The sequence below is a fragment of the Nelusetta ayraudi genome, unplaced genomic scaffold (genome assembly GCF_046127955.1).
Source record: "Nelusetta ayraudi isolate G7.1 ecotype Tasmania unplaced genomic scaffold, CSIRO-AGI_Nayr_v1 ptg000027l, whole genome shotgun sequence".
NCBI lineage: Eukaryota > Metazoa > Chordata > Actinopteri > Tetraodontiformes > Monacanthidae > Nelusetta > Nelusetta ayraudi.
This window is the reverse complement of record NW_027466077.1, coordinates 424,394-439,237: the sequence shown is the minus strand read 5'-3', so window position 1 is coordinate 439,237 and position 14,844 is coordinate 424,394. Positions and strand designations below refer to the sequence as shown.

Below are 14,844 nucleotides of genomic sequence, written 5' to 3'. Positions count from 1 at the left end.
CAGTACAGCAGCTCTGGCCATGATTTTGTCCTTCATCTGCTGATTCCGGCTGAACATTTCTAGCTGTATAAAGTTTTTTTTTAACGCTTCCACCGCTTGTTTACCACAACCCTGTGCCGAGCTCTCCCCGCCTCGCTGCCCCCGAGGCGGCTCCATGCAAATGCTCTGATGCGCCGACCGTTTGTTGTTCCGCAGCAGCAATTTTAGAGAAGAAGAAGAAAGAAAGAAAGAAAGAAAAAAAGAAAGAACGCCATGTTTGAGCGAGCTGCTGCTTGGACTGTTGTGCTCTTCCATCCAACTTAATCAGCGCTGATGAATGATATTCAATAAGATATTCCACTAATATAGTTGGAGCCATTGTTTCGGCCCCGGCTTTGCAAATTAGATATGGCCTCGCTCTCCCGCGGCTCGTACACGCTTGACAGACCGCCAAACGGGGGAACGTAATGGGCTGTGACAGGCAGCGAAACCCGGCTTGTTAGATCATGGTCGTCCTGTAGGCAGCCACCGTCTTTGTCATGGTAAAATCTATGCGTAAAGAGAAATCCTGAAAAAAAAATGGAGGTTTGTCTTCAGTGTTTTTCCAAACTAGCGTTTTATCTTTTCTTCTTCTTCTTCGGCGCCGCTTTATTTCTTTCTTTCCCCCCCTTTTGTCATTGTAAACAAACCATTTCTATAACCTGCAGCCTGGCAGTGCAGAAATTATTCCAAGCTCATTCATAATTCCTTCATCAAGTCTTTATGTCCAGTCAAAACGTGTGCAATCTCCCTCAGTATTTGAAATAAAGTTGCAATTTACCTCAAATACCAAATAACTCACAAGTGCTGTACGTGTGTTACAGCCAAGTTAGTGGCTAATGTGTCTGAATTAGTCACATCCTACATGATGTTTTTTTTTGTTGTTTTTTTTTACATTGTATTGTAATTATTTTGTATGTATTGTACTTGTCTACTTGGTTAATCAATGCTCATTTCTTAAATGAATTATTGTATTTTATATTTTGGAGATTTGAAATAAACACAAACCATTTTAGATTGTTAAGATCATTTTTTAACTGTTTATCACTGGATTAAGTTTTTTTAATGAACACAAGACTTTTGTACTTTGTTAAAGTTTTTTTCTTAGACTTATGCAAACATTACAGAATCGGGGTAGTTGACAAAAGTCTTGCTCCTGCTTAATTTGAGAGATTCAAAAAGTAAATTAAACAATTCAATTTCAAAAGGCTTTCCTGCAAAGTTGGGGGTCTTTTTGTTTTGCAAAAAAAAAAAAAGGTTTTCATTTTTCACAGAGAAAGAAAAAACCTTTGAGATCAGTCATTTCAGAGTCGATTCATTTGGATTCTATGTGGATTAACAGTCCAGCCAGATGTTTAATTCAGTTTATCCTCTCTCTCTCTCTCTCTCTCTCTCTCTCTCTCTCTCTCTCTCTCTCTCTCTCTCTCTCTCTCTCTGACACACACACACACACACACACTCATCAGACGCCCCCCATTGGCCAGGTGCAGTCTGTGGACATAATGTAAAACTAATAACTCCTCATTTCTAAGTTATTTTCATTGAACAATTTCACAAACATGCCGCATACATCTGGTACACAATGTCTGTTTTCTTTCTTCCTATTCTTTCTTTCTCTCCTCCTCACCAACGCAGTACCTTCAAAATTGACATGACGCTTCTGCTGTCTTTTACTATCAATCAAAATACAGAATAACCACCTTTTAGTTAACACTAATGCAATTGTGCCCAGGGCAGAAGTAGCGATTTACATTCTACCTCACGTTTTGAGCAATTGTATTAGTTTTGCCATGTCAAAAAGCTCTCTCTCTCTCTCTCTCTCTCTCTCTCTCTCTCTCTCTCTCTCTCTCTCTCTCTCGCTCTCTCTCTCACACACACACACACACACACGCACTCCCAGGTGGTGGCTCGCTGTGGCTGCTGCGTGCTCGGCGGCACGCTGCTGTCAGCAGGCACGCGCTCCGCGCCTCCACTCGACCACCCTCCACTCCTCCTCCACTCGCCCATTCACTCTTTATTACCGCAGACACGCGCCCGCCTGCAGCCTCCGCGATCTACCTGTCAAACTTGGTTTCGCACAAAGTCCAGCAGCAGCTCTACCTCTGGGTCCGCCGCGAGGAGGAGGGGGAGGAGGAGGGCTCTCCCTCCCTGACATCCCCTCCTGCTGCCCGTTTAAAGCGAGAACGGCTCTCGAGGTTTTAATCCCTTGATTCACTCGGAAAGTCTTTTTTTTTTTCTTTCTCCTTCCCAACTTTTGTCATTTCTTTTTGCCCATGCGGTTCAAATTCATTTGTGTCTTTTCCGAAGCAACACGCGCTTCAAACTTCTCCAAAACTGGCCCTCGTTGCGGACTTATTTTTCGCACTAACTTGGAAGGGCAAAATCTGATGGAAAAAAAAAAAACTTTCGTTCTGATTGTTTGCTCCTTTATGAGGAGATGACGTTACCTGTTGAAGTGAGAGAAAATCCACCGCTTTGCACGTGATCTGTGCGCACACAGCCAAAACTCCCTCTGAAGACGCTGACTTGGGTTTGCTGAACGTGATGCGTTCAAGTCCCCCCCCCCCCCACCACCACCCCCGCCCTCCAAATGATCTAGACTAGAGCTGAAAGCCGTGGAAAAAGCCCCCGACCCCACTCCCCCCCTTGAAAAATAATAAGACTTAGATAAAGAGCATTCTGTAGCAAATTATTTTTATTCTTGGACTAGAAGTGTAGAAAATATGGTTATAATATCCAACATCTTTTGTGTGTTTGTGTCCCGTGTTGTCGTGAAGACCGTGTGGAGGCGACGACCGGTGCCACCGCCGCTGCTCTCGGTTTGGACAATAGCTGCATAAGTTTGTTTGATCATCGCGAACAGTATGGTAATGGTAATGATACGCAACAACAACAACAGGTTCTGCTATCATTAAATAAGACACGTCGGTGCTAGAGAGAGGGAGAGAGAGAGTGAGAGAGAGGGGGGGAAGGGGGTAGAGAGAGAGAGAGAGAGAGAGAGAGAGAGAGAGAGAGTAGAACAGCGGAGTGCCAAACCCCGCGTTGGGGGCAGAAGGGGGCGAGATAGACTACACGTCTACACAGGCAGGAGGTATAGAAGCAACTTAAAGCAATATATAGACAAAATATATGTACAAAAAACGATGTGTACAAAACATCTATAAATCTCTTACATACAAAAATATCTTAATATATTTCACAGAAAAAAGGCGTTTTTTTTCTCAAGATATAGAATTTCATAGAATAAAATCCGCGACTTGGAAGCATTTTTGTGGATGACAAACAGTCTGACAAGTTTTTATCAAATATTCGGTGGTCTGTGATTGGATTTAGCATAGTTTAAATACTTTTTTTTTTTTTTTTTTTTTTCGGAATGTGCTGCCGAAGAAGCTTGGATTCGCTTTAGATTTTTGTTTTTTGTTTTTCATGGGCGAATTGCGCTCGAGCCTGGATTTCCACGCTGTCAGGAGACCCGTCTTCCTTAAATCCTTTGGCGCTGAACTCTGGCCCGCTTTGCCCTCCCCAAAGTTCTCCTTCTTCTTCCTTCTTCTTTGGGACTGCTTGTCGGTCGGTGGGTCTTGTCTGTCTGTCTGTCTGTCTGTCTTTGTGTGTCAGTCTGTGGGAGGACCGAGCATCAAGCATGGAGGTGAAACGCACGCAAAAATAGACGGCGCGCCTCGTTCTGGAGGTCAGTCCGCCTCCTCCTCCTCCTCCTCCTGCTCCTCCTGCTGCTGCCGGTGGTGCATCCCCGAGCGCTCCAACACTGTTTCGGGTCGATTCGTGTCTCACTGTGGGGAAGGAGAAGATGGGATGTTGTTAAAAACCTCCTCTGAAAGATTGTGTGTGTGTGTGTGTGTGTGTGTGTGTGTGTGTGTGTGTGTGTGTGTGTGTGTGTGTGTGTGTGTGTGTGTGTGTGTGTGAAGGTTCTCAGTCATCCAGGTCCTCCTAAAGCAGCAGGGTTTCAGTCAGAGGGCAACTGGGACTCGTTCCTCAGTTGCCCTCTAACTGAAACCCTACTAGTCTCAGAAAAAAAAAGAGTGCGGTCGCTTCTTCTCTTACCTCGCGCCGTGCACGCGGACGCCTTCAGAACCAGTTGGTGAAGTCCAGCAGCTCCTGCTCCTCGGGACTCAGCGGGTCGTACGAGCCCTCGTCCGACGAGTACGAGGAGACGGGCGAGCCCGCCATGGAGTTCATGTCGGCGGCCGGGTATCCCTGCGCCATGCCGGGCGACAGCACGCCCGACTGGAAGGCGGCACTGACGGCGTCGTGCTCGTCGAGCAGCTGCTGCAGCGCCCGGATGTACTCCACGGCGGAGCGCAGCGTCTCCACCTTGCTCATCTTCTTGTTGGCGGCGCCGTTGGGCACGTGCTCGCGCAGGGTGGCGAAGCCGTTGTTGACCAGCTTGACGCGGTTGCGCTCGCGCTCGTTGCGCCGCGCCACGGCGTGCGGCTGCTGCTGCGGCAGCGTGTAGCCGAAGCCGGCGAAGTTGAGGCGCCGCTTGCAGCGCAGCAGCTCCGGGGAGGAGCAGGAGGAGGAGCCGGAGGAGGTGCGCGGCCGCTCCGCCGCCGCCGACCTGCCGCCGCTGCGTCCCGGGCTCGGCGGGATGATGATGCTCTGCTGCTCCGAGGACGAGGAAGATGAGGAGGAGAAGAAGCAGGCGGGCGGCACCAGCTGCTGCTGCTGCTGCTGCAGGTGGTGGTGGTGCTGCTGCTGGTGGTGGCTGACGGTAATTTCCATCTTGGTTGCGAGTTCCATTCAGAAGATTTTTCTTTTTAAAGTATATATATAAATATATGAATATATATATATTTATATATATCAAGTGGCACAAGTTGTGTAGAATCACCAAGTCTCGTGGTGGTGCGTCCCGCTCGTGCCGGTCACGCGGTGTGGGTGGGCAGTGCGCTATACGCTGCCGCCTCGCGCTCCTCAGACGTGCTTCTGAGGCGTCAGCGAGGCACGCCGCGGCTTTTCAACGCCTTCGGGATGCACGGATGGATGGAGGGAGGGAGTGGCCACGCCCCCTCTGGTCGCGTGGGTCCCACCTTGGGCTCGCCCGCCGGTGCGTCGCTGCGCGCGCCTGACGCGTGCCACTTGAAGCACTAAACAAACAGTCAGAGGTGAGGGGGAGTTTCCCTCTCTCTCTCTCTCTCTCTCTCTCTCTCTCTCTCTCTCTCTCTCGCTCTCTTTCTCTCTCTCTCTCTCTCTCTTTCTCCCTCCCTCTCTCTTTATCTCCCTCGGGCGTCACCGAGGTGCGTTACGGAGCAGAGAGGAGAAGTGTTGGCAGCTCAGGAGGAGCAGAAGCTCTTCAAGGCTCGACGCACGGAGCTTAGTTCTCAAGCCAATGCAGTTTGGGTTTGTTTGTTTTTTTAAGAGCTTCATGAAAAGAGCAATGCGGAACCATGAGAGTTTGAAACCATATTGTTTTGTTTCTGATGACATCAGCCACTGAGTAATAAGAATAATAAGAATAAGAATAAGAATAAGAATAAGAATAATTTAACTGTATATTTGGGCATAAAAAGTTGTTTTCTTGACAAACTGAATTGATTTTCTGCATCAGAACTAACTAGAGGTCAATACATCACGGAAACTTCCTGTCTTTGATTCCGAATGTTTGTGTAGCATTTAAGACAAGTTGCGTCTTCCTTCTTTGTCCCGTCCCTCCGGACCAAAGTGTGGTGCTGACGGTCAGCTCGCCGTCCACACTCACACTGCGCCTCCCTGAAGCTCTGCGCCCGGGTTGCTCTGCCCACCATCGGTTCAGGAGCTCTCAGGCGTTTTTACTCACCTCTTCTTTTTTTTTTCTTTTTTTTTTTTTACTGTTAATTCGCGGAGACGCTCATTCGGAGGCGCCATTGTGCGGCGAGAGTGGCCGAATTTTCCACTTTAGATTGGAGCAAATCGTCAGCGGTGCACAGGCGGAACGGAGAGGCGCAAAATCCGCCAAAGGGGCCCCGAGAAGCGGTTCCCTCGGAGGGGCCTTTTGTGTGTGGATTTGACACACCTGATGTGGTTACAGTAGCGGGGGGCTACTGGCGATGATTGCCGCGACCAGGACCGAGCTGTGTGACACCCTGCTTCTTGTCTGTCATGCGCGTGAGTGTGCGCGCGGCTACGCGGGCAGGAGGAATTGACAGGTTGCTATCTCTTTTTTTTTTTTTTTTTTTTTTTGCGCGTAAACTGTCTCCAACCAGCGTTCGTGCCTTCTCGTGCTCAATTTGTTGTGCGCGCGCCCTACCCCCCTTCCCCCACACACACACACCTTCCCTCTGTCCCTTGACCCCAGCCCCCACCAACAGCACGTGCGTGCGTGCGCATGTGCACGCGCGCCCCGCAGAGGTGATTGTAATAAACTGTGCAATATTTCTGCGCAGGCAGTGGCATTCAGAGCGGAGCCTGCATTGAGCAGCCCCTCAGTGCCTCCTCCTCTTCCTCCTCCCCCTCCTCCCCCCCAGCACCAATACTTTCTTTTATTTCCCTCCCCCCTCTTATTCTCTCCCCTTTTTTCTGGCCCAGCGAGAGAGTTTAGAAAAGAAGCGTGGGTTCTATTCAGGCTCGCCTCCCTCCTCCCCCCTCCCCCTCAGCACCCCTTTGCCATCGCCGGGCTTTCTGAAACCTATCCACGGCCTGTCAGTGCGCTTCCAGAGTCCAATTAGCGCTTTGTGAGCTCTCTGTCTGCAACTGCTGCTGCTGCCGCCGCTGCTGTGGCCGCCGCTGCTCCTCCAGAGGCTGGGAGGGCGCTCATTTTTCTCAAGGGGCTTTCCAGTCATGGCTTGGTGTAATAATTAATATGACATCTGGGCGCCCGAGTTCTCCTTTAACCACTTTTTATCTGTGTTTTTCCCCCTCCGCTCTCGCCGTTTGGAGACAATAAAAGAAAAGAAAAAAACAAAGCCATAAGCAGCCATATCATTCGAGTCGTCTTTGTTTGTGATGTAAAGGATTTTCTTTCAATTTGTTTGTCATTAAAAACAGTTTTTTTTTTGTTTTTTTTAAGGACAAGTTTTGTTTTTTGTTTTCCGCCCGTCTGGCAGGTGCTCCTCTGGCCGAGGGCGGGACAACTGTTTAGAATGGGCTTTTGAATGATAGGGGATTCTGACAAACCTTGTTTTTCTCATCTATGTACAAGTCGATAAACTTTTTTTTTGTTTTGTTTACTTTTTGACCACATCTTGCAATGAGGATTAAACCTTATCTAATATATGAAACTTCATGAGGCCTATTCGTGCAGGAAAATCGGTACATTATTCCATCACAGAGTAAAACATTGCAGAAGTTTGTCAAAACTCTGTCATAAATACTTACAATGAAGAGATTTCTCTGTCACGGATTTCCACCTCCTCTCCTTGCATTTTCTTTTGAGCGTGAAGTTGTAGTAGAACACTACCCTCTGGCGGACCATACTGGCAACGACAGTGCAAAACGTTCTAATAACTCGAACCAAAAATTAATGGGTGCTATTTAATCCTTGATATTAATTTCGAAATGCGTTTGACTCATGACAAAAATTAGCCTTTGGCTTATGTAAACAGAAAAAGTACCATCTATAGTACTGTAGGTAAATACTTATAAAACCATCAACTTCAAAGTAATTCTATTTTTGATATTTATAAGTTAATAAATAAATAAATGCTTCTTTCTAAATGTGTGGCGCATTCAGTTTAACAAGGTTTCAACAATAATTTGTTTTTTCAGTTTTGCAAAGCAGTTAATTTTGGTCTCCATAGAGTTTCCGTAGCTGTAGGTCACGTGCCTTTGTTTACTAGGGAGTAACGTGAGCGATGGCTAACCACCGAGTGCCAAAAACCTCTGTGCGTCATTAAAAAAAAAACAAAAAAAAACGACGCTATATTTCATGTACAGTGTTTTGCTGTAAACTACGTGTGAGTGTTTTTGTAATATTTTAAATGTCAAAGTACTTTCTTGAAGCACGCCGTAACATCGACTCGCCAGCCCGCTCGGGCTACCTTTAGCTAGGCTAGCTCCGGAGGTCTTCACTCTCTTTGCAACTTTTTGCAACCGCTCTTGTCGAAAAATGTTTCACTTTATTGCTTAGCTTCAGTTTGGTTTTGTCACCGCGGAACTATGCGCTCCGTAACCTACGTTCAACGTGTCAGCCTGGACTTCACCGGAACTCTGTTTCCTCACGCCATCTGCCTGGGAGACGCCGACAATGACTCGGTAAATGATGTCATATTTTCCGGTCTTGGTATCAAATTGTTGACTTTATTGATTTCAATGTAATACTAATTTTAATTAAAAAAAAAAAAAAAAAAAAAAAACTGCGCAGTGTTAGGGAGTATGTTTTCAATCTGTTAGAGCAGTTTTACATCATTCCATCATTTAGAATGTGTTTTCTTTTCTCCAGTTGAACGAGTTGGTTGTGGGCGACACCAGTGGAAAGCTGCTGGTGTACAAGAACGATGACTCCAAACCCTGGATCACCAGAAGCTGTGTGGGCATGGTCAGTGAAATGAAAAGATTGTGGGGAGAAAGACTGCAAGTGATACCTTCATTTTAAAGTATGTTCATTCATTCAAGTCTTGTGTTTGTGCACCAGCTGACCTGTGTGGGTGTCGGGGACGTCTGCAACAAAGGAAAGGTGCGTCCATCCTGCAGCACCACATCATGTTCATTCTCTCTTAAGACCCCCAGAACATTGTTTGTATCTGTTGCGTTCATGCCCAAACAGAACTACGTGGTTGCCGTGGGTGCCGAGGGCTGGTTCCACCTCTTTGATTTGACGTCGGCCGCCGCCAACAAAGCCGATTCATCCAGTCAGCACGAATTTGCGCTGTCCGAGGACCAGAAGCCACTGTTCACCCAACACATTCCTGCCAACACCAAAGTCATCCTCATCAGTGACATCGGTAAAGCCTGCCGCTGCACTCCCACTCACTAAATGAAGGTCTTCCGTTGTTCTCATTGCCCCGTCGCGGATGTGTGTGTCTGTGTGTGTGTGGTAGATGGTGACGGCCGCTGTGAGCTGGTTGTCGGCTACACAGACCGTGTAGTGCGAGCGTTCCGCTGGGACGAGCCGTCCGACGGGTCGGATGTTGGATCTGGGCAGCTGGTCCTGCTGAAGAAGTGGCTTCTGGAGGGGCAGGTGAAGTTCATTCCAGCACCTTTATAATCCACATGCTTCAAGTCGTTCGACGCTGACCTGTGTGTGCGTGTGCCGCTCGCAGGTGGACAGTCTCTCGGTGAACCCGGGTCCAGAAGGTTTGCCGGAGCTCATGGTGTCCCAGCCGGGCTGCGGCTACGCCATCCTGCTCTGCTCCTGGACTCAGCAGGACTCAAGCGGCTCGGAAGAAGAGGCCCCGGCCACCCCCAGCAGGTAGACCTCCTTCCAAAATAAAACTCTTCCATATGTAGCAGATGTCAGAAAAATTTCATATATATTCACTAGCAGTCAGAAGTTCGCACACACCTGTTTCTTCTTTATCTTTACTACTTTCTACACTGTAGATACATACTGAAGACGTCAAATATATGACCAAGTCATGTGGATACCTAAATGTGTTATGTTATATATATATATATATATGTGATATGAAGGTTGGCTATTCTAGAGCATCAAAAATATAAAACTTCGACTCGTAGTTTATATATATATATATATATTTTTTTTTTTTTTTTTTTTTTTTTTTTTTTTGCTTGTTTGTGCCTTGCTTTCAGCGAGGGTCCCTCTAGAGATGTAGTTCTCCATCTGACCACCGGGCGGATCCACAACAAGAATGTTTCCACTCATTTGATCGGAAGCATCAGTAAAGGTAGCAGCCACAATCTGTGTTGTTATAAAACACACACACACACACACACACACACACAAAGAGGGATTTTTCTCCTCTTTTTTCACTCCTCAGTATTTTTGTCATACTTAAAAAAAAAAAAATGAAATGATGGCCTGTGTTTTTTTTGTCCTCCAGGTTCCAAAGAGGAATCTTCTACCTGTGGGCTGTTTGCGCTCTGCACGCTCGATGGTGAGTCATGGAATCTGTGTCAACACACTAAGGGTGCAGCTCAGGATGCTGTGGAGTCTGAGTCTGAGAGACTCGGATCAGCTGAGTCCGACTCACAAGGGGGAAAACAATCGGGTCCAGGTCAACACAATAGATATTTACCCACAGCAGAGAAAGTTCCACACACTTGATCATTTATTCCCTTTTTGGCGGGGAGGTATATTTTAGCGGGGGAGTCTGGAGCTGCCGACGCAGTTGGCAGTAGCAAACTGGAGAACAGCAAACGTCTCTCTGAGAGCAGCTGGAGGCTTCGTCAATATTTAAATAGGAGCGGATCAGGCGGCGTGATCATTCTGGAGGGCTTCCTTCCGCCTGCCAGCGTTTGACTCTCACAACTGTTGAGGCCGCCGTGTGCCAACAGTGCAGGGACATCATAGGAGGTTGGCAGAAACATTAATGGAAAGTGCCACCAGCTTTATGATGCAGCTAAAAACTGATTCACCATCCTAACAGTTTTAGTTTTGTCTTTTGCAATGAGAGACCTGAACTGCTGTAGCCATTAAAACCTTTTAACTTTTCGCTTTTGATGAGCCCTGACACAAGTCACTGACCCACAGAGAAACTAGACTAAATATGTTCAGTTTGTCTTTCTTAATAGATGATTTTTATTTTGTTTTATTCAGTAAAATAAAGATGTCAGGATGTTACCTGCTTGACAGTTCGACTGTGACTCCAGTCTTCCTCAGAAGCGTCATCCGACGTGCTGCCCGCTGACGTGTCATTTAACAGCTGGCCGGCTCGACGGACGGACGGATGTGAATCATCACATCCGAGGCCAACAATTTAAAACAGTGGATAAAAGAGGTCCTTGAGATGAGGAGGACGCGAGCGGCACCGCCAACCTGGACGTTGGGGCGTTCACCCTCTCGCACACCTGGGATTCGCTGCTCCAGAGGCCATCCGAGGCCGGGGAGGTGCGGCCGGCTCGACGGGCTCCGATAGGGCCGTCGAGTTGGCCAGCTGTTAAATGACACGTCAGCAGCTGCACGTCGAATGAAGCTTCCGAGGAGGAAGACTGCAGTCACAGTTGAAACTGTCAAGCAGGTAACATCTTCACAATTTGTTTGTCTGAACAAAAGAAAACCAGACTAAACCACAGAGAAACTGTTGCATCAGAAAGCAACTCCTACGCTTCATGCAGCGGCCTCGAGTGGCCAGCGGCAAACCTTGAAATCTGTCTGATTCGTGCGGCAGGGACGCTGAAGCTGATGGACAGTTCAGAGCAGCTGCTCTGGTCCGTGCAGGTGGATCATCAGCTCTTTGCCCTGCAGAAGCTCGACGTCACCGTAGGTTGATGTTGTGTTTGTGTCTTCACCTGTTTCAGGCTGTATTTGATTTATTCATTCATTTATCTTTAGCATATTTCACCCCAACTCTGTGTGTATGTGTGCGTGCGTGCGCGTGCAGGGAGACGGCAGGGAGGAGGTGGTGGCGTGCGCCTGGGACGGACAGACCTACATCATCGACCACAACCGCACCGTCGTGCGCTTCCAGTTTGACGAGAACGTCAACGCTTTCTGTGCAGGTGACACAAACTGAGGTCTCAATTTTGTTGACGAAGATTTTTTCGTCATAGTTATCGTCACTGGCCCTTTTTTTTTTTTTGTTTGTTTTTTCAGATTAAAACGAGACGATAGCTAAATAAAAAGTCATTCACGGGGACTAAGACGATGACGAGGCGCATTGACGTTTTCGTCAACGAATAAAAACGAGACTGAAATGTCTGCCGGAGACGAGAGCCAATCAGAGCTCATTTTGTTTGTGGAAGGAAATGACGATGTAGAAAGTGGCGGGAAGAAAACCAATCACAGTAACGTGCTCAGGAAGTTACCAAGTATGCACACACAGATTATCTGGTACAGACTAGTTTGGTGTTGACTTAATGTCAACACCGGTGAGGAAGAGGCGACGGGACTTTTGGGCATACTTCACATTTGACATGGAAGAAAATAAAACACTTTGACTAAATCTACTGTCAGTTTAGTCGACTAAAATGATTATGATATTTTGTCAACTAAAACTAAAACAATTTAGATGATTAAATAATGACTAAAACTAAATCAAATTTTGCTGTCAGAGGCTGCAGACACAAAACTAAACACACGCCTTCTTCGACACATCTCAAAAACATGTGAGTGAAGGTTGAAATTACGGCTCGCCGTTGTCCCTCTTATTTCAAGTCACCGGTGGAAAGAATTCCACCACCAGGTGGCACTGTTTAACTCAGTCTTAACCTGCTCAGGGGGTCAGAATGGAGCTGATTGAAGGTGTTCAGTCGTCAGCCTTGATTGATTTGCATGATTTTATAGAGGTTTGATGTTTGGACGATGATGATGATGACGATGATGAACGGGTTTTGTGCCGCGTGTGTCATGATGTGCCTGACTTGACTGTGTCTTGGTTGCAGGTCAGTACACCTGCAAGGACGGCCGGAACAGCCCCTGCCTGGTGTACGTCAGCTTCAACCACAAGATCTACGTCTACTGGAAGGTGGAGCTGGAGCGCATGGAGTCCACCAACCTGCTTCGGCTGCTGGAGGAGAAGGAGCAGTTCAGCGGGCTGCTGAAGGAGCTGCGAGTGGGTGAGTTGGGGACGGGGGGGGGGGCCGAGGCGTCCCTCTACTGATGTCATAATCTGCTGGATGGAATCAAACAATAAAAAAATAATCAAACAATTAATAAAGCCAATAGTAATAATACTTTTATATTTTACTGCAGTGAATGAACACACACAGTGGTGCGAAATTCTTATCAGTACTGATCATGTAGAGCCGGCGAGGATGTTGGTTTTATCTGAAAAAAAATGTATCAAAAATCTTCCACATGTTTCAACACTATGACATCAACATAACAATCACTGTCAATAATTACAGCAACAAAGTAATTTGAAGTTAAATCAATTTATAGCTACTAATTATTGCTAATGTGCGCGCTGATCTGTTTGCACAAAGCTTTACTTTTAATTTTTTTGTTTTCCTCAATAATATTTTGGAATATTCTATTGGGTCTTTGTGGGGGGGGGGGTTGTTTTCCCTTTTTTTCGGCGTACACCAAGATCATGATGTGTGTGACTCTCTGTGTGTGACTGGAGGAGACTCAGGTGTTTTTCTGGAGGCTGTAATCCAACTCGGGCCTCTCTGTTTTCTCAGCCTCCCTCTCAGTGAGGAAAAAAAAATTGTCTCGCTCCCCTCCTCACACCCTCTGAACTCGTGACGAAGAGTCGTAATTATAAACCCAGACGCTGCTTTTATTTATTTATTTATTTATTTATTTATTTATTTATTTTTGTTTTGTTTTGTTTGCTTGGCCGCTCAGCTCTGCAGAGGCGTTTCCAGCTCAGCTGCGTGTCTGAGAACACGTCTCTGCGGCCGCCGAGGACCAACGTGATTAAATTCAGAATGTTTCCGCACTTCTGGGTGTGACGCGGGCGAGCAGCCAGGCGAGCGGCCTGGCCGTGTTTTCTGGGCTTCTGTGGACGCACTCCCCCGGAATCCAGTGTATTTTGCTGGCGCTGCCTCCGCCTCCCGCTGCTGCCGAGTCTGCGCCTGTGAGCCGTTTCTGTTTGCTGTGATTGACGATGAATATGTGATGCGGCAGCCTGGCGGGAGACTGCGGAGGGAGGACGCAGCAGAGATGAAAGGAAAACCTTTTCAGGGGGAAACAAGTCAAAAGTGTCATTCCAACTGGTTATGGCTCCAACAACTTTTTTTTTTAGCAGGTCGTAAACACAGGGCTAAATGATGATTTGTTTTTGTTTGTTTTTTTTAAATTTTATGCTGCTTTCCGGATGCTTGGAGAGTTTTCTTCGTTAAATTCGCAGTCATGCGGAGCTGGGCAACCCTTTGGACTGGTGGAGCAGATGGATGGAGTGCTTTGGTGACCCACCTCATAGGAGGAAAAAATCTCTCATGGGATATGTAGAAAATATGTTGCTTTAATGTCAATTGAAAATCAACAAAAGCAAAGTTACAGCAAAATCATTGCGTTACAAGCCCCACCGTACAGTATTTAGCTTCTTTATTTTGAAACTACTCTTAAAACACTGATGAAATACAGCTACTTCATTACTTACTTACTTACTATTAATATCATTTCTTCAAATCTGGCGGGCCGAATTAGAAAGCTCAACGGGCCGGGTATGGCCCCCGGGCCGTAGTTTTCCCATGCCTGCTCCAGGATGAAGGATGATTAAGGGCAGAGTGCAGGTTGGACGATGACGATGGGACCTCTGGGAGAAAAGCAGCCGAATCTAACCCGAATCTGACGTGACCTTCTGCTCCCACAGACCCCGAGGACCCCGCCGCCATCAGAGCCCTGGTGGCCGATGTCCTGTACCAGGATTCACACACGTGAGGCCGGGACGGACACACACCAGCCCTACCGGTGCTACCAGTGCTACCAGTGCTACCAGTGCACAGTCCCGGCTCCCCCACGGCTGTAAATACACTGTAAATAAACGTCAAGTCAACAAGAGGCAAGAGTCGATTTTTTTGCGGTGGAGGAATCTGAACTGTGTGTTTTCCGTCCTCCCAGCCTCTGAGATGTTTCGCTCCGACCTACGCGTGCGTGCGTGCGTGCGTGTGTGTGTGTGTGTGTGTGTGAGAGAGAGAATGCTGCCACTGCCGATGAAAGGTGATCTCTGATTAAACGCACTCCTTCATCCACCTGGGCCTCTTTTTTTTTTCTTTTTTTTTTTCTTAAAAGTGCCACTGGTGTTACGTAACGTAACGGTGGTTACATAATGCCACGGTTGGTTTGCTGGGAAGAGGGGAGGGGGGGGGCGCTTCGTGCCCACCACAGGG

General features: G+C 47.2%; 2 protein-coding genes across 4 annotated transcripts; one reads left to right on the top strand and one right to left on the bottom strand.

The window, feature by feature from the left end:
* Positions 1–2,692: 2,692 nt before the first annotated feature.
* ascl1a (achaete-scute family bHLH transcription factor 1a) lies at positions 2,693–5,009 on the bottom strand. The gene is made up of 2 exons (XM_076029939.1): positions 4,078–5,009; positions 2,693–3,806 (listed from the first exon to the last, which is right to left on the bottom strand). Exon 1 carries the CDS (start codon positions 4,771–4,773, stop codon positions 4,102–4,104), a length of 672 nt encoding a protein of 223 aa, XP_075886054.1. The 5' UTR covers positions 4,774–5,009; the 3' UTR covers positions 2,693–3,806; positions 4,078–4,101.
* A 2,754-nt stretch (positions 5,010–7,763) lies between these two features.
* itfg2 (integrin alpha FG-GAP repeat containing 2) lies at positions 7,764–14,513 on the top strand. Of its 3 annotated transcripts, XM_076029937.1 has the most exons (13): positions 7,764–8,202; positions 8,390–8,485; positions 8,582–8,623; positions 8,714–8,891; positions 8,988–9,127; positions 9,210–9,358; positions 9,700–9,794; positions 9,951–10,004; positions 11,238–11,329; positions 11,451–11,568; positions 12,451–12,624; positions 13,366–13,425; positions 14,328–14,513. In XM_076029937.1, the coding sequence occupies exons 1-12, from the start codon at positions 8,107–8,109 to the stop codon at positions 13,392–13,394; spliced, it is 1,263 nt and encodes a 420-aa protein (XP_075886052.1). In that variant the 5' UTR covers positions 7,764–8,106; the 3' UTR covers positions 13,395–13,425; positions 14,328–14,513. The 3 variants fall into 3 exon arrangements, with proteins under 3 accessions (XP_075886052.1, XP_075886053.1, XP_075886051.1); XM_076029938.1 differs by lacking the exon at positions 13,366–13,425 and having other exon boundaries at positions 8,563–8,623; XM_076029936.1 differs by lacking the exon at positions 13,366–13,425 and having other exon boundaries at positions 7,765–8,202.
* The last annotated feature ends 331 nt before the right edge of the window (positions 14,514–14,844 follow it).

Coding starts and splice junctions, on each gene's coding strand:
- itfg2 (XM_076029936.1), top strand. CDS start 8,107: ATGCGCTCCGTAACCTACGTTCAACGTGTCAGCCTGGACTTCACCGGA. Junction 8,203..8,389: donor GAGACGCCGACAATGACTCG/GTAAATGATGTC, acceptor TCTTTTCTCCAG/TTGAACGAGTTGGTTGTGGG. Junction 8,892..8,987: donor CATCCTCATCAGTGACATCG/GTAAAGCCTGCC, acceptor TGTGTGTGGTAG/ATGGTGACGGCCGCTGTGAG.
- ascl1a (XM_076029939.1), bottom strand. CDS start 4,773: ATGGAACTCGCAACCAAGATGGAAATTACCGTCAGCCACCACCAGCAG.